The 26628-nt window shown below is 41.1% G+C and overlaps 2 protein-coding genes across 9 annotated transcripts in view; one reads left to right on the top strand and one right to left on the bottom strand.

Moving 5' to 3' along the window:
- Positions 1–1202: 1202 nt before the first annotated feature.
- On the bottom strand, positions 1203–24832 carry AP4S1 (adaptor related protein complex 4 subunit sigma 1). 5 transcript variants are annotated; one of them, XM_027720395.2, is made up of 7 exons: positions 24764–24832; positions 18195–18332; positions 16878–17078; positions 15497–15583; positions 14301–14369; positions 11204–11227; positions 1203–1937 (listed from the first exon to the last, which is right to left on the bottom strand). In XM_027720395.2, exons 3-7 carry the CDS (start codon positions 17013–17015, stop codon positions 1809–1811), a joined length of 447 nt encoding a protein of 148 aa, XP_027576196.1. In that variant the 5' UTR covers positions 17016–17078; positions 18195–18332; positions 24764–24832; the 3' UTR covers positions 1203–1808. The 5 variants fall into 5 exon arrangements, with proteins under 5 accessions (XP_027576196.1, XP_027576188.1, XP_027576223.1 ...); XM_027720387.2 differs by lacking the exon at positions 24764–24832 and adding an exon at positions 23803–23893; XM_027720422.2 differs by lacking the exon at positions 24764–24832 and adding an exon at positions 23803–23891 and having other exon boundaries at positions 11216–11227.
- Positions 23904–26628, top strand: part of STRN3 (striatin 3) — a 62946-nt gene continuing 60221 nt past the window's right edge. For all 4 annotated transcript variants that reach the window (XM_027720375.2, XM_027720370.2, XM_027720351.2 and 1 more), the window contains exon 1: positions 23904–24414. In XM_027720375.2, the coding sequence (XP_027576176.1) occupies positions 24091–24414 (324 nt within the window). In that variant the 5' untranslated portion in view covers positions 23904–24090. The remainder of the gene's footprint in view (positions 24415–26628) is intronic.

The following is a 26628-nucleotide window of genomic DNA, read 5'->3' as shown; positions in this document are numbered from 1 at the left end:
ATGTTCTGGACAATGTGCCATACTTTTTTAAAGGTTTAAAAGAACTATTGATCTCACAAATTCATTGCTGTGTTCATATCTTTTCAGAATTAGACAATGCAACTTTCTAAGAACTAGCCTGGGAGTGATAACCCTGCATGTGGCAGGTTTTGGTGCTCTGCAGTGAACCCGTTGACCTGAGGTTATAGGTCTTCACTGCATTGGAATAAAACCTGGGTCAGATGATACAGCTGATTCAGCTTTACCTGAGATGGAGTGGCTGCCTTGGTTTCAGCATGTGGTATTTATTGGTAAAAAGTGGATTGCAGTAAGATAAAGTGACAATATGTCCTTAAAGATATTTAAGTACTTGATAACAGAAAAAAAGAAAGGCTATTATAGTTGAATCTGTGTGGTAAGTTTTGTTCTGTGCCAGTTCTCTTTGGTAACCACCTTTTCTCACGCCGCTGCTGAAGGAGGCTTGCCAGAAGATTCTGCCTTTGCACATATAGATCAGGTTGATGCCAGATGTCTTTTCATAGCATTATTCATAGGACTTTACAGTATTGGTTTTTAGATTTTCCCCAATGCAGCATTGGAGGGGAATCTCCTTCCTGCCCACTCTTGTGCCTATCGTGCTTCAGTAAAAACACCTGTACACAGGTTTATAGAGCAATCTGCTCCAGACCCAATGTCATCTTGTTTTGCTGAATGTGTTATTGTGTTAAAGCCATGTGGACCATTCTCACAACACTCTTTGCTCCTTAGACCCTGATTTCTGGGTGCAGTTTTTATGTGACCAGTATGTGCTTTCATACGTACAGCTCACACAGAATATGCTCATTCAGTATCAAGTTATGCCTGGGGTTGGAGTGAAGGTTATGAAGAAGGAGCCAGACAACTTAATTGTAGAAGGGTAAGTGGAAGTAAGCTCGGATTGCTGACTCTTCCATGACTTACAGTGTAGCATGCAGGTGTGGCTCAGCATGCTGTATGCCTGTGAATGCAAGTCAGTGTAGCTATGGCCTCCTGCTCAAGAAGGGAGATTTGATTTGGTACCTACCTGGTACTGAGAAACTTGCATATCTTATTACTCATCTTTTGTAAAAGTTTTAATCTTGATGCATGGATAGCACATACAAGAGAAAAAAAATACACTGGTGTGCCAAAATGAAAAAGGTCTGTGTAATTTATGAAGCCAACATGATAAAAGATCATTAAACTTCTGATTTGAATTATCTTTTATTAATGTTATAATATTTAAGTGCTAAATACTTCTAGTTACAACTTACACGGTATGCAGAAATACTAAATACATCTGTGCTTTTCTTTTGTATCCATGACTTGCATGGCAAAGGGAAGTTAACCAGCTTTTTGATGAAGGATGAATCTACTTTAAAAGTGGTCATAGAAGTTACAGAACTGAAAATAAATTAAGTTGATGCTTAAGGGAAGGACTAAAACTCAGAATTTATATTTCTATATTTTCTGTCTTCTAGGTCTGGCACAATGCTATGTAATACCATGTTATACCTGGTTGGTAAGTTTCCATTTCTTCATCTGCAGTCCTTTTTAAAACTGTTGACCATTCTAGAAAGATTTCTGCTGGGTCAGTAGAGCTACATCCAAATGCATCTACATGTTTAGCTGCATCTTTCCCATTAGGTACACAGATTATAGGAGAAATGGAAAATATTTTCCAACTAATTTGAGTATTGCATGAGTCAGTCTTGCAACATCAGAAAACTGCTGTCAGTACATTCTTGATGTTTTCGCCATCTTTTGTAGAATGCTTTAGTCAGTCTTGCATCTTCCTATCTTGCATCTTCCTAGCTTTCTGCCACTTTGTCAAGCACAAACAGAGGGGCGAGAATTCTGTTCCGGTTTGTTTCCACAATGCAACCATTTAGCACCATTTCATCCAAAATTATGTGCACTCTGTCCAAATTGAACATGATCTAGGAACATTTCAAGTTAAGTATATTTTGAACAACATGAAGATAATTCAGAAAAAATCTTAGGCACCTAAGTCTTTAACCAAAATTTACAAAGATAGGTGTTTCTTAACTTATTCTACTTTATTTGGCTCTTTATTTTAATAGAGCTAGGGAAACAGTTCAATGGACACTTTTTTCTGATCACAAGGCAGTCAGAAGTTTGTAGTAGAAAAGTTGAAGCCCCAGCAGTATCCTCTCCTGGAATACAGTAGTAATACTAGTACACAGTAGTAAAAGCAAACGAAACTAAACTTAGATATAGGTGGTTAATTTTACTGTCTGTCTGAGTACCATGTATCGTTTGGATATAAAATGTTATTCATGGATAACAGCCTTGAATGTGAAGATCCAAATAATTCTGCATTCTTCCTAGAAAAGTAGTTGCCAAATTCTTAAAAATTTGATTCTGAAATTTTCCTTACCCTAAGTTACTTAATACTATTTGATCTGCTTGGAAATAGCTTAAGAGGAATATGCTGATATGTAAAGTTGAGTCATTGATCTAACAATAAATCTCATAAAGAAGAGCAAAAGTAAATAAATGGTTCATATTTTAAATACTTTCTAAAATATATTTATAATCTCTAATATTCACCTATAAGAAAATAATCTGAAGCAATATGTATTTGTTCAGTTTGCTTCAGTACATCACAGTTGTGATATATGAAATTTGCCCATAACCATGTCTGTCTTTCCTTAACATTATCTAACAGCATCTGTCTCAAAACCCTGATGACAGGCCCCACTCGGGTATTAAGTGGTGGGCATTCGTGATACATGACTGCATTCATGCAGACCCGAGTGTTGGGTGCATCCACTGAACAACTGCAAAGGGTTACGTAGTGAAAAAAGACTCGTATGTTGCCATTTATCACCAGAACCCGAAATGGAAACGGGCACAGCAAACCAGCCTGCTGGGTGCATCTGTTGTGCCTCACTGACATACACATACATATACAGAGGCATGAATAATGCTTCATCTGCCTTGCTTGCCACCTGTTGCTGCTTTTTAAATGTGTTCTTCGCTGTGCTCAACAGATCCACTTTGCCTTCATTTTGTGCCTTCTAATTCTTGGATGTGTCTGGAGGACTACTGCAGTAGAGCCAGCAAGACACTGTACAGTAATTTCTAAATGCATCTCTCAACACTTCTTGCCCAACTTTGATACGAGTCTCTTGAGTTCCTTCTCTGCCCATCATCCTATTTTTGACACTAAGGATTGAACACAGGAAGACAGCCTGGTGTTGCTCTAGTCCTTGTATTTATATTAGTGGACTTCCCTGCTACTCATTGGAGCTGCAAGAGCCAGGTTTTTGAAGGCATCAACATTTTCCTCTGCCCAGTGTGATATAATTGTCTAATTTTTTGAATATGACTCAGGCATTGAAGGGGATCTAGTGGATCTGACTTTGGCAGTCAGCTGTACTGCCCTACCAAAGAGCAGGAACAGTGGGAGTATTGTGAACTGTGTATGACAACAGCTGAGGAGCCACATATTTGTATATATTTGTTCCTCCTGGGTGGTAAGCGCAAGTGGTGGGGGTTTAAGACAACAGCTTAAACCACTGGAGCTGCAATGGCATAAGCTCATGCAAGGGAACAGCCTTGGGCTGAAGTCAAGAAATGGATTTGTTAGGTAACATTGAACATCGAACATCTCCATGCCTTGTTTTTTAGCACCTGGCTTTGAGAAGGGAATTCCTTAACCTGAGTTAGGTGCCTTATGTTTCTCACAATGAGTGGTGACTGCCAGACCCATTAAACAAGGTACAGGTTCTAGAGAACCAAGGCTGAAGCCTGTACTTGGGAATGCAGAGAGGGAGTTTTCCATGATCCTTTCTCTTGGATGCAGAAACCCAAGTCATTGCTTCAGGTGATGATGACTGGCTTGATCTCTTTTTAAATGTCAGTAGAGATGCTGCCTGCCTGAAACCTACAGAGGACAGAGGCTGAGTCTGTCCTCAGCATGGGGAATTCCAAACCCACCTTTCTCTGTGTGCAAGCTTAGCTGAGTTGGTAGCAGCTGCACCAGCTTCCCTATGCTTAAGGTTCTCCTGCTGTCTGTAAAAGTTCATAAGTATGACAGTCTGGCCTGGCAATAAGAGAAGCTGAAGATTTTGTTCCTGTCTTGGTGATTGTTTCTGCTGCATACACTAAAGCAAGAAGAGGGGCACAGAGTATCTCAGCCTTGTGTGTGACCACCCTTCTAAGAGCTGAAAAGGAGAATCTAAACCTGTTCAGGCAGAATGGTCAAACTGATGAGACCACAGCTAGCGGGCTGTCACCTTCCTCTGCCATTTCAAATTGCCATGAATGCTCTGAACTCGGTGCTACCGTGTATTTGTGCAGAAGGGGAAGCAACTGTACTGCTGCTCCAGCAGAAGTGTTCTGCTTGACCAAGTGCACAGCATGTGTGGGTATGTGCAAGAGCAGGATTCAGGCCCCCAAACAGCTTTTCTACTAGTTACCATTACGTGACAAACTATAGTTGTCAACAAGATCTTGAGTATGCCCATGGTTCATCAGATAGCTTCTAAGTTACTGGCCTAACCTTAACCACCTAATTTATTTCTAAGTTGTATTTAAAATACCAGGCTTCTTCCTGAGCCTGACCGTAGGCCTGAATTCCTTCTAAAAATCAGACTCGTGCTGTCAGTACTGAGGAACAGTGCTATCCTTACAGCTGTCACCGTTTCTGTGGTGCCAGAGGCAAAGGTGGTAGCTTTACTTTGCTTGGCAGATTAAAGACTGAAGACAAACTTCTTGCTGTTATATACTTTTTAAGTAAATCAGCCTTTACAGAAGTATTTTAATCTGAGAAGTTACGATTTCCTTATTCCAGTAATGTGAGAATTTTTAGGAAGACAGCTGTTCTGCTGCATTGTGCTCACCTCTGGCACTGCTCTGCATTGGGCTAGAGGATCTGTTAAGGAAGTTAGACAACATTCCATTCATGTTTCAACAAGTGATAAAGCCAACTCCTCCTGGCTTTTAATTTTTACACTCTACCACTGATTCACAGTGCCCCAGTTCCCATGGCAGAGTCCAGACCTTCCTCTTCCTTTGACAGTTCCAAGGATCTAAAAACCAGACAAGTGGACCAACCAGGATCAATGATGAGGCAGCAACCTGCCACTCCCATCTTATTTTTCTGCATCATCTTGTCTAAGAAAACATTTAAATCACACTTAGCACTGCTTTTTCCCCTGATGTATTTCTGGAAGAACCAATACTATGTCAAAGGAAAACACACCAGTAAGAATCTTGCAGCTGTTCCACTCAAACCCAGTGTGGTTCAGTAGATGTCAATTCCCCTCCAGGGCCATTCCAGGTGATTTCCAGATGGGGCTATTCCACTGCAGAAAAGTGGTATGATTTCTTTCCCTCTGTGATCTGGTCAGCTCACAGTCATCATTCCAGAACCAGTAATTTCATCTGCAGTTTGAATGGGGATACTAATACCATTCTGGAAAGATCTATCAACTTGATTTTGGAAGGTCCCAAAGCATTCTTCACCATCTACCCTCAGCCTAACATCCCAGCTTCCTTCCTCAGTTCTCTTCCCACCTCCCTTCATCACACTGTTCTTGGCAAACTGTTGGATTGTACAGGGAGCAACCTTGGCTCTTTTCCGCTTCCTCAAAGTTTCACCTATGCTCTATGGTTACATCTTGCCATACGCACACAACTCGGCCATTCACATCTGAATGCTCTGCCCAGGGAGAGAGAGAGACAGATCTCTGAGCTTCAGCAAGGCTCGTCCTTCCCACCTGTCACTTGTTTGGCAAGTGACCCCAAATTTCAGGGTTTAAAGCCCTGAAGTCATAGATCCACACCCAGCTGAAGAGCAGCAAAGCAAACCAGTTTCAGCAGCTGGCAACAGGAAAAAGCTGTATTCAGTGTGTGCACTGCCGTGTGCTCCACCCAGAGCTGTCATTTAAGGTCCTGCTTCCAGTAAGAATCCTGGCTACCCACAAAAGAGGATGAAGGGACTTTCACTAGATCCATGCAGAGGTTAACAGGAGTTTTTAAACAAGTATGCAGAAGAAAATACATGTTAATCCCTGCATGTCAGCCTGGGCAAAGGTGAGCCCTCCCTGGCTCTGTCTTACAGATTTCTGGCAATGCTGCCGTGGCTGTGTAACAAACAGCAGAAGTAAATGGTATCTACACAACTGGCATTTTACATGTAATTCTCGCTTTTGGCAACTTTAAGAACTGCCCTTCTTAAAGACATTAATGGTACTTTCTACTATCACAAAGAGTTTTTATGACACATACATACTAAGAGGAAGTAAATGTGACACAAGTATTTTGTCTCCTTCCCCGAAATATTATATAGACAGTTGAGCAGGGGAGAGAGGAAGGAAAGGGAGAAAGGAAAAAAGCACATTTAGGACTCGGGTGTGATAAATAACTTCTTCATATAGAGGCATTTTAAGAGCTCTCAGGATTTTCCAGGCAAGTAATTAAGGGTGTGCCCAGGCTTAACAGATGATGAAGCGCAGCCAACACCTTGTGATCATGGAACACACCCAGGAGCACAAACAAGGGCTTTGTAGATTACAGCACAGGTATGTATGGGGCAGATGGTTTGCTACTGAATATACAGCACTACAAAACCGTGATTTCTATCCTGGACACTCATCTTCAACGAGCAATTAGTTGGAGTTGCTTCTTTATTTAATCTAGAGTCACATATTCTGATTTAACTTTGCTAACCTTCACTTTCAGTGACTTTTAGCCTATTTAATGGCAGGCACATTAAACACATTGAAACCTGAAATACTTTCTGTTTCTTCCTCAAATGGCTAAGCTGATATTAAATAGGTGACAAAGGTGCCTTCAAGTTCTGTGAAATTCTAGAACAACTAAGCTAATTTTAAGCTAATTCTTATAAGTTTCCATTTCATCCAATTATGTTACAGAGAATAGCCACTATCACTTTTAAAATAAACTTCCTGTGGATCTGTACAAACTGCATAGCATCCTTATAAATTCTCAGAATAAATTCATCATTGAATTTTCTCACTCCTTAAATACACTGTATTCTCAGTGTTATTCCGCAGGGGACTGAAGAATAAAATTGATTCACATGAAAGCATTCCCTATACCAAAGTTTCTTATCTATCCTAGGAGGAGCAGCAGCAGCTAGTTGCAGTGGAATGTAATGGCTTTTTTGGATCAAGACAACATTCCTCAAATGCTTTGTCCTAGAGCACCCTCCCCCCCGCCTTCTTACCAGGGGAACATAAGTATCTGTTTCTTCTTTAAGTTAATAATGTGACTCCAAGTAAACTTTGCTTCACCAGTTCAAGCAATAAAAAACTCACCTTTTGTAATTTTAAAAATTGTCATACTTACTAGCATTTTGTTCTCTATAAAGCTGCTGTGGTAACACGTTCATTTTTATAGTATCTTTTGTCATCATCATAGCAAGAACGTAGTTCCTACACCATCCAAGCTGGAGTTTTAGAGCTACAAAAAACTCCACCCACTTATTTTATACACAAAGTGAGGCTTATCCAGTGCTATTAACACATTAGGACACAACACCCCTAGGACAATTTCAGTACTTGTTCACTCAACTGGCCCAACAACACTACTTATCGATATTTTAAAACCAATTTGAACAACTTTAGAAATGTTATGCTATTCCAGCATAGGTACTCTTAAGTGTGCAACAGACTTTCAAAATGAAAGTGAACATCATATAATGGCTAAATGGTTTACAAATTCACACATGAAACCATCTGTAAAAAACTGGCTATTCTAAAGTACTTAGCTGGACAGTAGCTAATCAGTGTTCATTTTTGCAGTATACATGAGATAACTTCACAATTGTTCATGCATTGTTAAGCATCACACATGCCTATGTCATACATATCAATGTGATGTATGAATCCTGTTGGGCAGGATTCAGATTGGACCCAGTCCCTGCCTTATGCTCAAGGCGTCCTTCCTGACAGCTGACTCCAGACTCAGGCCATGATACAACCTACGCTGTGGGTGCCCTGGGTGAATTCAGGGGTGTGGACATAAATGAAAGCTGTAGTCCTGCCTCAGCTGGAGCTGCGTTGCCAGGAACAGTGGGGTAATGCCCTGTGTCTGGGAAGCTGAAAGAATCAGTGCATGTGCTGCAGGCTTCGTATGGGCTCCAGGGACATCTCAAAATTGTGTGATGGTCTCAGTCTTTAGATTTGATTTCATGTAATTTCCTACTATTTTTTCATGTTAATAAACACTACTGGCTCTATAGAATAGCCACTACCACTTTTAAAATAAACTTCCTATGGATCTGTACACAAAAATAATAGCACAGAGTCAGGAAACTGTGATGGTCTCCTGCCGGATAGTCTGTAAACAAAGATTTTGTAAATGCTACTTGGCTTTCACTTTTGCAGATGTTCAGACACAGTACTTTCTCCATCAGCTGTTTTGTATCCAAGCTAACTGTACTGAATATAGGAGTTCGTGTGAGACCATTGGCAAAGGCAATGGTTTAATCCCAGGTGGGGATATTACCTTATATGTTATGAAAGGCAGATTGATAAATTATTGCTTGCACTGCAATAACAGCTAAGACACTTGCCCAGACTCTGTATTGTTTTTCTGGGTCTGCTATTCAAGCTGTTGTCAAAAATACAGTCCTGAACAACCCACTTCTTCACAGTTACACCTCAGCTTTACATTTAATACTGAGGGCATCTCACTTCATTTCAAATATTTTAGGTGTCCTTTCAACTCATGAAAAGCTCTTCCTCCTAAATGGGAAAATTACTTTGTACATATAGAGAAGTAAAATGTTTCATTTTAAAATTGTTCCTGAAATGTGTATCATAGAAAAGTGCATCTCTAAATGGTAAAATTACATACGTCATTCATATGTCATCCATGTGAAGGAGAGAAATATCAGATATGAGTTTTTCCAGTATTTTTTCCACTGTGATCAAGTAAGTTACTAATGCACATTCCTATTTTCCAAATATTTAGATTTACACCATCGTGCAGATGAGACCCTCAGATAAATTTCTATGGAAATCGTTCACACCTCGTATTGCACCCATTGCAAACATTAGTGTTGGTATATAATGCAACAACTTCTCCAAAAAGTGCAGACTAAGGACAGGATGCCATCCAGAGGGACCTGGACAAGCTGAAGAAGTGGGCCCCACCTGGAGTACAGTGTACAGTTCTGGGGTTCCCAGCACAGAAAGGATGTAGACCTGTTGGAGCAAGTCCAGAGCAGGGCCACCAAGATGATCAGAGGGATGGAGCACCTCTCCCTATGAGGAAAGGCTGAGAGAATTGGGATTGTTCAGCCTGGAAAAGAGATGGTTTAGGGATTGACCTAACTGAGGCCTTCCACCACCTGAAGGGAACATATAAGAAAGATGGAGAGGAACTTTTTAGAAGAGCATGTGGTGATAGGACAAGGGGGAATGGCTTCAAACTGAAAGAGAGTAGGTTTGGGTTAGATATTACGAAGAAATTCTTTACTGTGAGAGTGGCGAGGCACTGGCACAGGTTGTCCAGACAAGCTGTGGATGCCCCATCACTGGGAGTGTTCAAGGCAAGGTTGGATGGGGCTCTGAGCAACCGGGTCTAGTGAAAGGTGTTCCTTCCCACGGCAAGGGGTTTGAAACTACATGATCTTGAAGGTCCCTTCCAACCCAAACCATTCTATAATTCCATGATATTCAACAGCCAATTGAACGGGCTGCTGATGGTAGCTCTAGCTCTAAGCATAGAACTACAGGAAATTCTTCTTGGTAGGAAATCAATGACCAGAGGCAAACAGAATTTAGAATCATCAGTACACCAAACAATCTAAGATAATTAGACACTTGCAGACTTAAATACAACATATGGAAACACAGGGGATTCTTTTTATGTGTAATTACTGAATAGATCAGATTAGTCTCTAACTTAGCAAAGCTCATATACAAGTACACATAGTTCTAATGCTAAACTATAATATCTGAATACAAAAAATCTAGTTTTACAGTCACTCAGAGACCTTAAGAGTCCCTTCATGCTGAAATGTCATTATTGCTCTTTTATAATATCAGTGAATTTAAGTTTTTTATACTAATACCACAGCATTTCGTAAATTTTAGGAAGGAAATACTGACAGTATATATATATATATATAAGGTCAGTAAATGAGACAGTTCCAGCAAGTAGCAAGCATTAAAATATTCACAAAAGTGAAATTAATTATTTCCTGTTGGTTTGTTTTTTCCCTTTTTAGTAAAGAAGGAACAATAATTCCAAGAAAAATGACAGAATTTTCCCATGTTCTTCATAAGTTGTAATTCTTAAATAAAATAAATAAATGAAATTACATGACAGTACTTCATTCCAGGATGGCAACTGTATTTCAGATGTATAACTGAAACTCTTTGAACCAGATCTGCATTTAATCAACAACAAACATAAGTGTAAGAATTGCTAGAGTAGAGTGAGCAGGCACTGGGATTGGAAGAACTGATAATGAAGACTGTTTGTGATACATTCTCATGGTTTAATTTTCTTCCAACCCAGTATTGTGTTTTATTTATTTGATATTTGTGTTTAATTGTTCAAAACTGTATTTTAGTATTTGTTTGTATTTGGGTTTAGTTTTAAATCATATTTTAATTAATCATACACATGAAAATACAGCTTTGTAAGTGGAGGGGTGGAAAAAGAAAACAGTAACTGTGGCAATGCCTAGTTTCCTAAATTTCCTCCTCTCAGGTCTTTTTCTGTTCATAGATAGAGAAAGTAAAACTCAACTCTTGCTTTCATGAAGCAAAATCAAAGTGCAAACATAATCTTACAGTGATGCTACTGCTGTTTGGCTCAAGACACAGCTGTGACATTCAGTTATTATTGCAGGCATTTCAATATCTATTTTATTGTAAACTTAAAGAAAAAAAGGGAAACCCTGAAGTAATAATTAGTTAAGCCTGAAAGTTCCCCTATGAATATAACTTTTCATGTACTTAGTTCTCCCTGTCTTACTTTAAATGGAACCAGGCTTATCTTAATGATAGAGGATTTAAATAGGTGACATTGTGAACATCAGTCATGCTTTCAGAAGGGTGCCAAAATGGTGCTACTTACTCTAAATGCAAAATTGGTTAAACCTCTGCATTGTCTTGATTGACAGTTAGTGCTATGAAGACAGTATGAACTGGATCATACAGCAAAAAGAGACAGACAAACGGATTTCTGATACTGAAAAGGATACATCTAATTCACTCTGCAAGGGAAAGAGATAGACAGTCATTAGTTACAGTTGGATCTCTCATCTCAGATTAAATGATCTCTCATCTTGTAATCATTAAACATTACACATCCCTTTAAAGGATAAAGAAAGTCTTCAAAATAACTATAGAAAATTTTAGGGCGATTCAGATTTCTGGTCTGGACTGGACAATTACATGCTCTTTCCTGCAACACTGCTTTGCCTTACATATGTTACCTGCCTGTGTAATCAAAGCTAATGTTTTACTTAGGAAAAACCACTGAGGTCACCCACAAGTAACAATTTGAATATATGCAGTGCCATCTGAGTGCGTGGGTGGAAAACTAGCAGCTCTAATCACGGCAGCTCCTGCCCTATATTCTGTCTTCCTCTTTCTGCAAAACCCAGGATGTTAATGCCAAGTTCACACAGTTAAAAATGTTGCTGCAGATCATTTCAACAGCAAAATCTAGACATTGTATATACCCATGGCTGGGGTAGTAGTGGCTACATATATTACGAAAGGGAAGGCAACTCCAAGCTTTGGACACTTAGCACTAAGTATTCTCCAGCCCCAGCAACACAGTTCTTCATAGTCATCATTTCCCTTCTGGTTTTGCCCTGGATTTACCCCAAGTAGTATTACTCATTTAACCAAAATGTCTGAGTTAGAAGCCCTTGTGGTCTCTCTGCAGTCCCCAGAAGAGATGCGGATCTTCAACAGTTGGCACGCTTGAGGCATGACTCACTTTCTCGAGATACTCATAGGTCTCCACGGCCAGTAATGGGAGCTTAGGATGACCAAACTGCTAACTTAGGTGCCTCAGTTAAATGTCTAAACTTAGAAACAATTAATCACAACCTTAGCAGTTAATATTTTGCACAGTTGGGTGGAGGTTCCCCAGTCTCTGCTAAAAGAGGGAATCTTTATCTGCTACCAAGGGAATTTAGTTTGCTAACGTGGTTTTCATTCATGGTCTAACCCTGGTTTTAAAGCAGAGTAATACTGGTAACGTTTTATTGGTAAAACTGATATTACTTCTGTGGTCTAAAGATGCTCTAAACTGGACTAGTTCTAGTCTACAGGCCTCTGCTGCATGACTGTGCCATTCTTCAATTAGAAGGCGTTAATGCATCACAAAAATTGTATTTTAAAAGCCTGATCAGTTTAAGGTTCCTGAGCATTAAAACGCAATTGAAGACATTGGAATTCTGAACAATATGCAGAGCTTTCTGTGGGTAGCCATATAAAAGTGAAGGGGACTCAGAATTACATCTCACAAACAAATTTGAAAGTTTTCCCCCTAATTCCATTAATGTTTGTTCTCATATCTGAATTCAAGCTCTTTAAGATCCATTAGATAAAAATAGAGTATGTGAGAATGTTTAAAGCTCACAAACCTAAAAATAATATATGACAAAATGTCCTTCTAGAGCAGGACAGATGTTCGTTCCTTTCCCAGAGTTCTGTCCCTGTTGTCACCATCATAATTTGGGATTCTGCTAAAATTCTGCAAATCCTAAATTAATCCGTAAGAGTACAGATTTATACTTTCTTGCTCTGTGGTTATTGCCAGTAACCCCAGCTAGAATTATAGCCCTCATCTTCAGTGCTCTGTCATTTATCATGTTATATGCTACTAAAAATAGAACCACTGAATGGCATGAGATTTCCTTAACCAGTCCCCTTTTAGGTTCCTCTAGTCTCAAACATGAAATGCTACAGAAAATATAAAAAACCCCTGTGGTATGATGAACTAGCAAATTTCTAACAACTATCAGTGGTTGGGTTATATGTGTGGTCAAGGAATTATATATATGTATAATAACTACATCTATTTTCATTCTGCTTTAATTGAAGAAATAAAACTTGAGAAGTGGTTGGCAGCTATTAGCTCAATTAGATAAATAAGACGTGACTAAATTTTTTGTGCATTCCTGTGCTGCGAGGATCAAATTCCATTCCTGGTTATCACTGCTTAGGTTGGGACTGCAATCAGCAATTTTAAGAGAGAAATTCTGAACTCAGTGCAGTCTGAAAGTGAAACACTTAGTACCAGCAGTTTCAGTGGGCTGGTGCGGCATCAGTTGACATAACAGCCTAAAACATTTCCCAGGCATCTAAATCGTGAAGGGTGCAGATGACTTTTTCAAGCATGTCCTTGAATTCACAGAGGCACCTCTGCCATGCCCACTGTGGGACTAGGACTAGGAAACCAGTTACAGACCCTGCATACTGATCTCTTGATTGTACAGTCACCAATGTAATACCCTCAAGTACATGGACTACAGAGGAAACCACGCAGTCCTCTTTTCTGAGAGGGATATCCAAGACATTTCAGTATAGGTTAATTGAAATTTTTTTGTAATAAGGCTATTAAAAGCCATATATTAAATAGCACACGTTCTAACCAGGATTATAATGCTGTATTTTGAAACTTTGTAAAAATGAGCAAGCAAACAAATCTCCCATCAAAAGGAACTGTCATTTTAACTGGAGCCATGTCTGATGTTGAATCCTTAACAAAATTACTATCTCTATAATAGCTGTTTTATCAGATATCCACTGTTGCATGACAACAATATGGATACTACAAGTACAGACTGGTTTTTGGGTTTCTTTCGCTCCATCCCTCTGATCTTGTTCAGTGAGATGAGTTCCCTGCTTAATGTTTACACCATCTTAATCATAAATGAAGTTCATTTGGGGAATGTAATGCTAAGAACTGCATGAAAGAACTGCAAAGAAAAACCTCTTTATTTCTTTAAAACATATAAAATGCTCATGGCTAAACTAAGAATACATGACCCAAAGAAACTTTATAGCACATACAAACATGCTTTTCTAACAGAAGTATTTCTGGTGTTCCTTGTCTGATGATTTATAACCTACGTATACTTTTACTTCTCTGAAAAATCAATTCATCCTGCTTTCATCCCCCCTCCTGTGATAATATTTATACTAAAGTATTCAAAATTCTAAATTAATGTTAAATAATTATTTTCTCCTTTGATTTATTCCCTGAAATGACACATTCACTAAAGCTTTGAAAGAGAAAAATGTTTCATAATAGATTCAGTGTCTCACCACTCTGCTGAAGTATTTGTCCAAAACTTCCACAAAATTATGAATTAGTTCATATACTGCCATCTCATTCTGAAATTAAAAACAACTGAATATTAAATGAATATCTAGAAAATGTAATAGCATTCTTTGTGTAAATTCAGTTCCTGGTGAATGAAAAGCAACTCGATAACATAAGACAACCTACACTAAAGTGCAGAAGCTCAGGCCACCACAGCAGGAGGCAACGTCGTTACCCAGCAGAGGTGCCAAGAGCTGGGCAGTGCTTGGGGCAGAAGTTTCAGGCCGGCCACCAAGGAAGCACTACAGTACCCAGTGGGTCTGTCTCTCCCAGGATGCTGCTGTTCCACTGCATCCTTTGTTCCACCATAGCCCAGGTCTCAGATATATGGACAGAAACACCTAACTAGGTTATGCTGAAGTCGCACCAGCCAGCTGTAGCACAGAGCTAGGCTATGCTGGGCGATTTCTGTAGCAAAGCCAAATTAATTTGCCCCAAATTGCATGCCATTATAACCCTGACTTGAAGACACTGTGGTAATCAGTGCTACTTTCCACACCACCCTGTTAAGGTCTCTAATAGTAAACTTTGAATTAATATCTGAGAACCGGGAATCAATGTAAACACTCAAGCCTCACAGGCACAACCTGAACAAATGAAATAACAGTACTTGGCAACTTTCAGATATCTTTCTTTTTTTCCCTTTTAAAAAAAGAAAATAAATTGGCATCTTTCTAGCTGAACAGTATGGGAATTTGTTCTTTGGCCAAGGAGGTTAAAACCAGTGGGGAATCACCACAGATGAGACAACTGATTTGGCTGTAATGCTAACAATTGTTGAGAAACTCCACCCCACATAAATTTGTGATTAATCAAACATAAATTTGGAAAACAGAATCAATACAAGGCTCAGGAAGACTACCTCGTGATAATAGTTAAGTCTACTGCTAAAGACTGAAGTCAAATATACTTCATTTGCTTTTATACCTCTTTATTTCACAGAAATAATGTGGGAGCATTTTTGTTTGTTTGGAGTGGTTTGTTTTTTGGGTTTTTTTTGTTTGTTTTTTTTTCCCCACAATGATTCCTTGAAATTCTCTAATTGCCATTGAAAAATTCTGTACCGGAAGAAGACTTGAGCTCTTGCCTGTGAGAATCACTATAAGCTTTCATTGCAAAAGGGTATATAATTTCTTACCTCTGTCTGGTCGATGCCAACAACTACGAAAAGGGCTGCATACTGTCGGTACACCAGCTTAAAGTCCTTATACTCAATGAAAGAGCACTAGGCAGAAGCAAAACAAGTCAACTATAGCAGCTGTCCTTTAAGCATACAACAGCATAAAGCACAGTGCTCAAAGAGACTAAGCTTTCAGGTTTGTAAGACCCACAAAGAACAATGGATTTCCCAAGATCTATCAAACGATTTTGACTTGAAAGAAATTTAGTAGGATAACTATTACACAACACTTTTCATCTACTGGCAGAAAACATGCCACCACTTTTTAAATGGAAAAACTGGAACATACAGAACTGAAGAGACTTGTTATAAGGCACCCAATATTCCCCTAACTTTTCAGGTTCAGGGGGGATTGACATGTGTTTCCCAATAGGACGGGAGCCAGGAGATGGCGCCATTCACGCCGCTTTAGGACGTGCCGCCGCCTTTTCTTTCACTGTCGTTTCGCTCGGCCCCCGAAATGGCAGCGGCAGCGCCGTCAGCTCCTGCGCTGGAGCCTCTGGTGGGAAATGCCCTCGCAAGAGCAGTATGAGAAGGTTAATTTCTTTAGCCACTGTCAAGTCTGCGGACTAAGGGACTTTATAAGGACTGCTATTTTTTCTGAGGTTTGCTAGAGTGTAGTATGTGAGGACCACTGCGCAAGAACACACATAATTAATTAAAAATAAAGAAGCTGACTTCAGAACACAAACCAAAAAATCCCATTCACAGTCCAAGTCACATATTTTTCCTCTAATTCAAGTCAATGTGCAAAAGTTTGGTGCTTTTAAAGTGAGCCATGAAAATCTCAATTTTCATCTAAGAAATTTCACAACTTCTGAGTTTTCTGACTTCCTTGCAGAAAGTGTGAACACTTTTTTTGAATAAAAAAGTCTAATACTGAGGCCTAAAAATTTGTGTTTCCAAATGCTCCTGTGCTTTAGGTAGTGTTTTCATAATTTGGAATCCTCTATCCAAAAATCTTTATTTAAACTTGGAGCTGTCAGTACTCTCCCTACTACATTCTGGCAAAGCAGCAGTAATATCTCTCTATCCATCCCTAAATAAATAATAAAAGGATAAAATGAGTTTTTTCTGGACTTCTGAGTTTCTTCAAACAAACAAGAGGAATCTTCACAATAGTGATACACAAAGCTCTAACATCTCTTTAAGCCTCAGAAAAACATATTTATTCAATGCAGAATAAGAGTCCAACTGACTAAACCCAAAATCTAGAAACTCAGTCTTTTTCTTCATGGGTACAAAAGAAATAATGACCTGCAATGGAAACTGATAGGTTTTCAGAATTATCGACATGAAAGATGTGAGATGTGGATAAAATAAAAACTGCAAAACTTACCTGATCCTTTGAACGGGAGAGACAGTTTTTGATCACTTCAGCTTCCAGCATTGTCCGTTTATTAATTTCTACATGCTCATAATACCTAGACAGTCTTGTTTGACCTTGCTTGTTAACCATAAGAAAAAATTTTATCATTTCTTTTTTGTTGATTTCAGTGGTAGATTTGAATATTGAGTGCAGGAATCAAGAAAAGTATTTCTGTTGGGAGGAGGGGAAAAAAAGACTAGTAATACATAGGAGTAAAGACTTCCTAAAAGCTAGTCAGCCCAGATCTGCATATATTTATGACTGAGTTTATTGCCAAAACACAGAATATCAAAAAAAAAATCTCTAATCTTTTTCATGCATCCCATGAGTAAAACTCCATTTTTCCCCCCACACAACTAATCACAAACTATCTAATAAATAACAGCTTTCACATTTTCAGGCAAATTAATTTCTCTGTGGGATTTGGGCAATTGGAGGAGTAATCAGTTACTTCTTCATAACTATAAATCTACTCAGCGTTTTGTTCCTGCATGCTAACTGGTTGGAAAACCTTACCAGAAATTTACCCAATACCAAACCAGAAGGTTAACAAAGCTCCTAAGAGTAAAGTGGCCTCTGAACACTATTTTTCCCTTGACTTGTATTTAACAATTACATTCATACCATCGTCATATCATATTGAAGGGAGAGTCAACAAAGGGAAATGCATGGGCCACAGCACATGACCATTCTTGCAGAATGAGAGACTCCTAAATATTTGGGTATCTGCAGTATCAGCACACATCTTAAGCTGGACCAGGAGCCACTGAAATCAGTTTTCTCCTGTCTAATTTCCCACACTGATGCAAAAGGTAAATTCTGCACTTAATGAAAGCTGAGTGTGGGTCTTTGATAGCTAAGGAGAAATCTGTTCATGTTAATTATTTAAAAGAGCTTAATCTCAATCTAAATAAATATTAATCCACACAACACCACTGAAATATAGTTCTAGAATATAAATATACCCCATGCAATGTACAATGAAAAAGGGTATTAAAAAGAGCCCAGCACGTATCAGAATCTGCTTGCTAAGCAACTGACATCTTTCATGTTTTGAAAAGCATGGAAAAAAGGATAAGCTGCAGATGTAATTTTCCTCAGTGTACTATGGTTTACTCCATATACAAAGAAGTTTAGATTTCTATATGTAGTTTCAAATGTATTTTTACTAATTTGACTTGATACTGAGAATTCATTTCTTCGTTAAGTGACACATGCTTAGTCCAGGATGGATCCTCAGGACAAGAGAATCTGTTAGAAATCGTGACAGTCTCAGAGCATTCTCACCTCCGCCAGTCTCTTCAGGAATGCACTTTTGTTGAGTCACTCCAACAGAAGAGTCATGGATGCTGGTCAGTGCTGCTGCAGTGGTGCACACACCTTGTCCACTGCACCCAGGGCTTCTGAATCAGCACAAGTTGGTCTCTGAGAAAGAATAAACCAGGTAATTAAGACAAAAAAGGGCCCAGATGGAAATGTATAATGGGATCTTCACTGCTGGATGGCAGGTAGGCTGACATTTATGACTAAATGGGAGAGTACCATCTATACAATCTTTACTGTGTTTAATATGTGGCTCTTTTTTTTCCATGTTCTGTTTTGTATTGCCTCCTGAAGTTACAGTTGCGATGTCTTTGTATTTTGAAGCATAAAGGTGAAACAGTGAGTTGATGTAGTCATTTTTTAATACAAACCTTCCAAAAACTAAGGATAAGAATGAATGACTCCTTCCAGCTCTGAGTGAGGCCCTCTACCAAGGGCCAACCTCACAACAGAAGGAATCTGAAGCTTTAAAGCTACCTAAGAAAGGGCTGTGGCATGAAAGAGAAACAGTCGAAGAAATGCTGCCCATTGTTTTAATCAAGCTCAGACACAGGAGAACAAAAACTTTGTTCCTACCCAGCTGCAAAACATGTCTCTCCATGCTAAACAGATAATGACAGTGACATAGACAGCCTTTCTTTTTCCATCTTAGTTTTACACTTCATCTTTGTGTTTGGCACTGCTGAAGCATGAACAAGGTGTCTGTTTTAAACAAGTTGTTTCCAAACTATTTTAATAATTTAGTCATAAATTGTACCAAGGACCGTAAGTCCTATTTTCACAAATCAGCAAGCTGCATAAATCCACTCTAGAAGAGTAACATAAGGCTTCATTATCATCATCATCATCATGGCTAGGCTTTGCGAACGAAGATTTGAGGAGGGCTCTACCCACATTTGCTGCAAGTACACTGGTGGCTAAAGAGGCCAATGAGAGATAGACAAGATCGGTTGCAAAAGACACAGCAGAAAGACTCCTTAGGTGGTATATTCTGCAAGACATGATTCTTTCTGCATTGTCTTTTCTCCTCGAGAGTGATCCTGCGTGCTTTCTCAAAGGAAGCAGCAGCGTTATAGATGGTGTGTCTCCAGACTTCTCGATTGGAGGCCAGAGTAGACCAGTGATGATGATCAATGTGGCCAAGGCTGAGATGTTGCTTCAGGGAGTCCTTGTATCTTCTCTTTGGGGTTCCTCTCTTGCGCAACATAAGGCTTAACATGTCTTATATTCAAGCAGGACTTGAGAACAGGAGGAGAGTAAACTAACTCAGAGCACTGACAGAGATGTAGTACTTTGAGTTATTGTTAAGCAATATATGACAGAAAAACATACAAAAATTGATACATATGATCTTATTGGAGGATTGGACCCTAATCCTAATTATTCCTTTATTAACCTAGTCTTTGTACATGGTTAATCCCTTTCTGATGTTCTGACTATTGTATCTGCATGTATTCCTATGAATGGCCTGGATTGTTTTACATATGGATATACTTTAGACCAGATTATTTTTTTCTAATCCACACAAATGGTCTTACCCAGAATAGATTAAAAAAAAAAAAAGTTGTAACAGGTAGAACCACAGTAGCACTCAAATGTGTTATCTGAAGAAAATCGCTTGTAGAAATAAAAATGTTTGCTTGCACATTTAGGCAAAAAAAAAGAAAATTACTGAGTTTTGTTTCTAGCAAACAAAGATTATTTTTTCTCTTTTCATCTTGGCTTTCAGATACAGATAACATTTTGAAGTGAGATTTGCATATACAGAACCCACAGAATCACAGAATATTCTGAGTTGGAAGGGACCCACAAGGATCGAGTCCAAATCCTAAGTGAATGGCTCATATGGGGATCAAACCCACAACCTTGGTGTTATTAGCACCATATCAACTGAGCTAATCTCAGTTATATAAGATGTACATAACTTATATAAGATGTAAAGAAACCTGTGAAGTATAATAAACAAACAAAAGCCTATCTGTGTATGTTGATGGGTGGAGAAACTCCCATTTCTTCAAGTTCTATATATTTGAGAAGCTACCTTTTATGATCAATAATCAGTATTCCACTTACAAAGGCAGCTCCATTTCTTCTGATACAACTCTTACGTGCTTTCCTGTGCATTCTCACGCACATGCCTGTGTGTATCAATGCACATACACATGAATTACGATGCTTTTATGAATGCAGAATCCAATGGTTCAAGGGAATTGGTGACAAGATGCAAGCCTTTCATATCTCTGCCATTATTTTGCTCATTTTAGTAATGAAAAGACATTAGTATCTGAAGGCTGTTTGTCAGAACTGAATAGGCTGTCTCATTCCAGGTCACTGGACAACTATCTGCATCACAAATGCGCTTAGGAACCGAATACTGGAAGAGACTATTGGGATCCTGATGGACTGTCAAGTCCAACTCTCCCCATCACAGTCAACCATGCATTAGAAATTTTATTCAGAATAGCCTATGGTATATGCTTCCTGCATATCCTGCATACCCGATCTACAAAACACCTACCAAACTCTGTCTCTGAACAAAGACTCCCTAGAAAAAAAACCCACACAAGGTATCATTTCGGGAAGATGTAAAAAGTCTTGAAATTGCAAACTTTCCTTCAAAAGAAATTACCTTCTGGAGTAACTGAGTAGAACCCTTACAAAGTATTTCTTCTGTAAGGATAATTTGGCATGTGCACAGACGACATACAGCTTAACTACTGTGATTTAAATATGCACTATTACAGTGTGTTAGATCTCACCCTCATTAAAGTATCTCTTGCAGATAAATATCTATGAGAGAAAACTCATATGGTGATTGGCTTGTGTGACTCACACTGCTTCAGGATCTGTTTCCAGAACATGTCAGCTCTGCAGGCTGCATAACCACATAAGACACCTCAAAGTAAGCTGTCCCTGTTTGAGTCACACCCCTAAATGATGTCTTTTCAGATACTGGCTGAGACCTCTCAGAGAGACAAAGCCTGCAATACCTGTTCTGTGGATATAAAGATCTTAAGTCTCCAGTGAGACCAACCCAGCTGATTCCCATGCAGTAATATAAAACATATTTTAAACATATTTTTAATTACTCCTCCAGTATAGACACAAGCACTCAATTTAGTTTGTCAATGATTTCGCCAATATTTATGCATACTCCGATACATAAATCATAAAAAAAGAAACACAACCTAAGTTTGAGTTGTACTTGCAGTATAGCTGTAATTCAAATTAGTCGTGTGTCTCTCAAGCTAAAACCACTCCAGTCAATGTCTATAGATTTGGAAGCATTTTAGTTATTGCACTCTACGAACAGTTTGCAATATCCTAGAGCTCTCAGCTAGAATGTAAATAAGAGATCAAATCTCAAAAAGAAGAAATGCATGACTACATATTTACAGAACTGCTTTATCAGGAATTAAAAATAAATGTTAGATAGAACTATATGCAAATAATTTACTGCAATAACTCTAAACAAGTTGATTTTCTGGATGCAGAGATCTAATGGCACTTAACGTGCGTACTAAATGTAGAATCATAGAATATCCTGAGTTGGAAGGGACGCAAAGAGATCATCAAGTCCGGCTCCTGGCCCTGCACAGGACCATCCCCAAGAGTCACATCATATGCCCGAGAGTATCACTGAAATGCTTCTTGAACTCTGTCAGGCTTGGTGCTGTGACCACTTCCCTGGCGAGCCTGTTCCAGTGCCCAACCACCCTCTGGGTGAAGACCTTTTTCTAATATCCAACCTAAACCTCCCCTGACACAACTTCAGGCCATTCCCTTGGGTCCTGTCACTGGTCACCACAGAGAAGAGATCAGTGCCTGCCCCTCCTCTTCCCCTCACGAGGAAGTTGTAACTGCAATGAGGTCTCCCCTCAGTCTCCACCAGGCTGAACAAGCCAAATGACCTCATATGGCTTCCCCTCCAGGCCCTTCACCAAATGTAGAACAAGTAAAACATTAATGAAAATCAAAAAATGGCTAAATAGTAGAGGCAAGAGGCAAAAGCAGGTGTAGCACAGGAACAAATATTTGTGATATATATGTTTATTGAGCTTCCTGGCTATAAATTTATTGTACAAAACCATGTAGCAAATGAAGACTGCTCCCATAATCAGAACCTTTAGTCTTCCTACTTTTTTTTTGACTGTGGACAAGGCTTTAACAAAAGTCACATGTAATGCTATTTAGCAGTAGAAGTAATCTTTGTATTCTAGAGCTTATTACTGTGCACATTCTTCCAAAGATGAAACAAGCATATCTATGTGGGTTTAAAATAAAACACTGTGTTGAATTTCAGGATCAGGGATTTTACAAAAGCAACCTTATTAACCTAGGGAAGTCAAAGGAGGAAGGAAGGAGTAAAAAAAGTTTTCCTTTGCTGTTGAGTTGTCAAAATGCTGGCTGAATATAGTAACGGAATTAAACTGCAGTAACTCCCACATACTCAGGAATGAGGAATGTCCCATACAATTCGAGCTAAACAAAAGGTTACACTAGTTATGAGCTAAGTCACAATTTTTAAGAATGATTAGGTACTGTCAGTAGACAAAAGAAGTAAGCTGAGGTGGAAGGGAGTTGGATTTAGATTGCCTAATCTATATGGAATCAGGAAGACTGTACAATGACATTTTAGTAGGAAATGATTTAATGGAGAAAAAAGGAAGGACTGGATGAACTAACTAAAACATCAACACACACCTGAGCAGAAATTAGTAAAGAAAGGAAACACCAGCACTGAGACAAGGAGTATTTTTTTTCAGTAATTAACAGAATTCCAGCTCTGTCAAGAATGGGCCATGTTTAGGAAACTATCAATTTTTTTACTTAATGAGCACAGCATGTAAATACTTTAATGAGAGGCAAAACTGAAGGGCTAGCTTAAGTGGGTGACCTATGGATCATTTCAAACAGGATGTGTCAATAATTTGTAAATACTGCATTTCAGAGTAGGATTGTGCAATTGAGGTAATTTCACCATATCCAAAATACAGCATCAAACACTGCATTGCTATCACTGGCAAAACTGAGCCAGACAAAACTTGCAAAACCTTCGTCACGTGGAAAAGACTTTTGAATAACAAATATGGTGCACTCTTCCTTCCCATCCAGGGCGGAACACATTACACACAACACGACTGAGGTATCGTGAAGATGACCCTCTGGTCATGAGCCAGCTTCCAGAAACATACCATAAATTGAACTAATCTGTTCTAAAACCACCTCCTTGCAGGGCAAACTCAGGGCACCATTAAAAGGCGCTGAGTCTCAAAAACTTAAGTGTTTGACCTAAAGCTGGCTGCGGGCCGCTTTGGGACGTAGGCCGCGGCCCGGCCGCATTCCCGCCGACTCTTCCGAGGCCGTTCGGCACTCCCGAGGCGCGGAGAGAACCGATCCCCGCCGCCGCTTCCCACGGTCACCCGGGGCGGACGGGACCCGCGCGGGGCCGCCAGCCGCGGCACCGACCGACGCGGGGCCGGGCGCAGGCGGGCGAGGCCGCCTCCACAGCGGGAAGATGCTCCCGCTCCCGGCCCCGGGCCCGTCCCCCTCCCCCCGTCCCGGCGCTCACCTCCCTCCGCGCAGGCGCCCCGGCCGCGGGAGGCGGTGGCGGGGCCGGGCCGCGTTTCCCGGCAGGCGCCGCTCGCTCCCCGCCCGGCCGGTGGGAGGAGGGAGGGCCGCGGGGCTGTAATGGCGGCTGGCGGCGGCTCCGCGCTGCGCTGACACCCGCACCCGCTCGGCGCAGCCCCCCCGCCCGGCCCGCCCCCTCCTCCCCGCCCCAGCCAGCGCCGCTCGCCCCCTCCCCGGCCCCTGCTCCCGGCCCCCGCCGCGGGACGAGGAGGAGGGCTCCCCGCAGACAATGGACGAGCACCCTGGAGCCGGAGGAGGCGGTGGGATGGCGGCCGCCCCGAGACCGCAGCAGCCGCCACTGCAGGCGGGTGGGAACATGAACCTGCAGTCGGGTGGGGGCTGCGTGGGGGCCGGAGCCGGCGGCGGAGGAGGAGGGCAACAGCCGCAGCCCCAGGGCCCCGCGGCCCCGGCCGGGCAGGAGGCGGCGGGCCCCGCCGAGCTGTCCCGGCCCCAGCACTACACTATCCCGGGGATCCTGCACTACATCCAGCACGAGTGGGCTCGCTTCGAGATGGAGAGGGCGCACTGGGAGGTGGAGCGGGCCGAGCTCCAGGTACGAGAGGCGCGGGCGGGCTGGGACCGGCCCGGGGGGCTGCGGGGGCCGGGCCGCGCGCGGGATGCGGGGGCAGCGCTGCCCGCACCGGCCGGGCCCTCAGGGCCGAGCCGGTGGTCGTGGCCTGGGGACGGTACCCGGGCGAGGTCCGGCGGGCGGTGCTGGCGGAGGCCCGGGCCGGGCTTCCTCCCCGGGGCAGCCATTTTGGTTTGTAGCATGGCGCCCGCCCGGCTCCGGAGCGGCCCCGGCCCCGCAGGCCGCTCGCCCGCACCCGCCGTGCGGGGCCCGCAGGGCGGCCCGGGAAGGGCGGGCGGGCGCTGTCGCGGCGCGGGGCTGTGACCCTCCTCACCCTTCTCCTCGCCGGCGAGGCGAGCTGCGCTGCGCCTTGACAGCTGCGATGGGCTCCCGCAGCACAATGACTCCCGGGCTCCCCAGACCCGCGCGGGTCACGGACAGCAAGAGCTACCGGGCCTGCGAGCGAGGGCTGGCGCTTCCCTGGAGCTCAGCGAGCGGCTGCTTTGGAGGAAAAACAGGGAGTTAGGAAGGGGCAGGAGTGTCTGCCGCCCGAGAAGGGGGAGGACGAGAAAAGGGTCTAGGTAAATCACAAGTAAGGGACTTGGCCAGGCACTCTAATTGAGACAGGTCGAGTGTGTGTTCTTGCTTTTCTTCGGACTCGTTTCTTTGGAGGTTTCGTATCAGAGAAGAGTGAGGAGTCAATAAGTCTGCAACGTGGTCATTTCAATATACAGAAAACTACGAACTTATCTCGGGAGCAGAAATTGAATAACTCCTTAAGGTAGAGAGCAAGTGTTGGAGTTGCAGTATGCATCTCTTGCCACTAATGTTTGCTTTTAGTAATAGAAAGGATAATTCTACTAATTACTTTTGCAAGAAAAATAAAATCATGCATAGGCTATTACAAGTTTATGAACAGATTACAAAATCTACTGAATGTGAGGTATTGGTATAGGAGTCATTGTCCTTTTATAGGACAGAAATGTACATGATAACAATGTTAAAAAATGATAGCAAATTTTATTGCTTCCGAAGAATTTTTCGTGTTTTTTTTACTGAGTGAATGTTTACTATCCTGAAGTGGCATTCCATCAAATTACACTCTAATTAGAGTTTTTAATAACCTGCTGCAACAGCAGCCAAAGTTTGCAAAGCATTTACTTTCAGATTTCAGAACCAAGAACTATACCTGAGCCTGGGCAGTTCTTTCAGAGCTTCTTGTCTCTATAATAAGCCTGTAACTCGCGCTATTTTTGTTACAACTATAATTAAGAAAGAATTTTAAAAAACCACCAAGGGAAACAGATGAAGAGGTTTCACTGTTTCCTTCACTTACTGCTAGTCTTACCATTTTAAACCTTGTGGAATGGCTGGTTTTAAAATCAGTGTGGTGGACATTGGCGGGAGTTTTTAGCAGAGGGTAATTGGCTATTTCTCCTGTTTCCTCTAGTGTCTTTGTAATACAGCACTGTGTTTAGAATTAAGTTGCTTAGTGCTATTCATTAGCAAAGAAAACCATCTTGAAATTTTTATGTATGGGCTTATTACTTCAAAATGAAGTACTATATTCTGTACCCTGTTGTGGAGCACAGTTTGGAGACTTTGAAAGTTATGTCTAACTGAAAAAGCGCTGCTGTGAACTCAGGTGGCCTCTAGACTCCCTGATGCACTCTTGCCAAGTCTGCTGCATTTTGTTTGTGGTTGCTGTTTGTCATCCATTACCACATTGTTTCAGGTGCTTATTTCTGGAAGTATGGTACTAGTTCTGACCTTGATTGCATACGTGTTGATTCATATATGTGTGCATAAGGCCACGGGACAGAGACAGCATAGTTGCTGCACACTGCAGCTCCATGAGGGAGATATTTTTTTATAACTTCAGAATCCCAGGATAGAAGGGAAGGAAGGCATTGCCTTTGGATTTTAAATGTCGAATTTACAGTTGTGAAGACTGATACAGGAGTGTGTTGAGAATATTTTTGGAAGATAGGTGTTTACCAGGCCTTTTGGGTTTTTTGTTGTTCTACAACTCAAGATGTGAAGCCACAGTATATTTTGTGGCTAATAAAACTTTAATAGTTTGGACCCCAGACAACAGTTTTGTCCGCTGAAACTGGTGAGAGTGATACAGTGTACCAGTGTGAGGTTTTTTGATGACTGAGGGCTCCTGGGTTGAAAGGAAAACAGCATGTCCATAGC

This window comes from Pipra filicauda, unplaced genomic scaffold (genome assembly GCF_003945595.2).
Source record: "Pipra filicauda isolate LSUMZ 115617 unplaced genomic scaffold, ASM394559v2 scaffold11_size5308982_pilon, whole genome shotgun sequence".
NCBI lineage: Eukaryota > Metazoa > Chordata > Aves > Passeriformes > Pipridae > Pipra > Pipra filicauda.
This window is presented reverse-complemented; position numbering and strand designations above follow the sequence as displayed.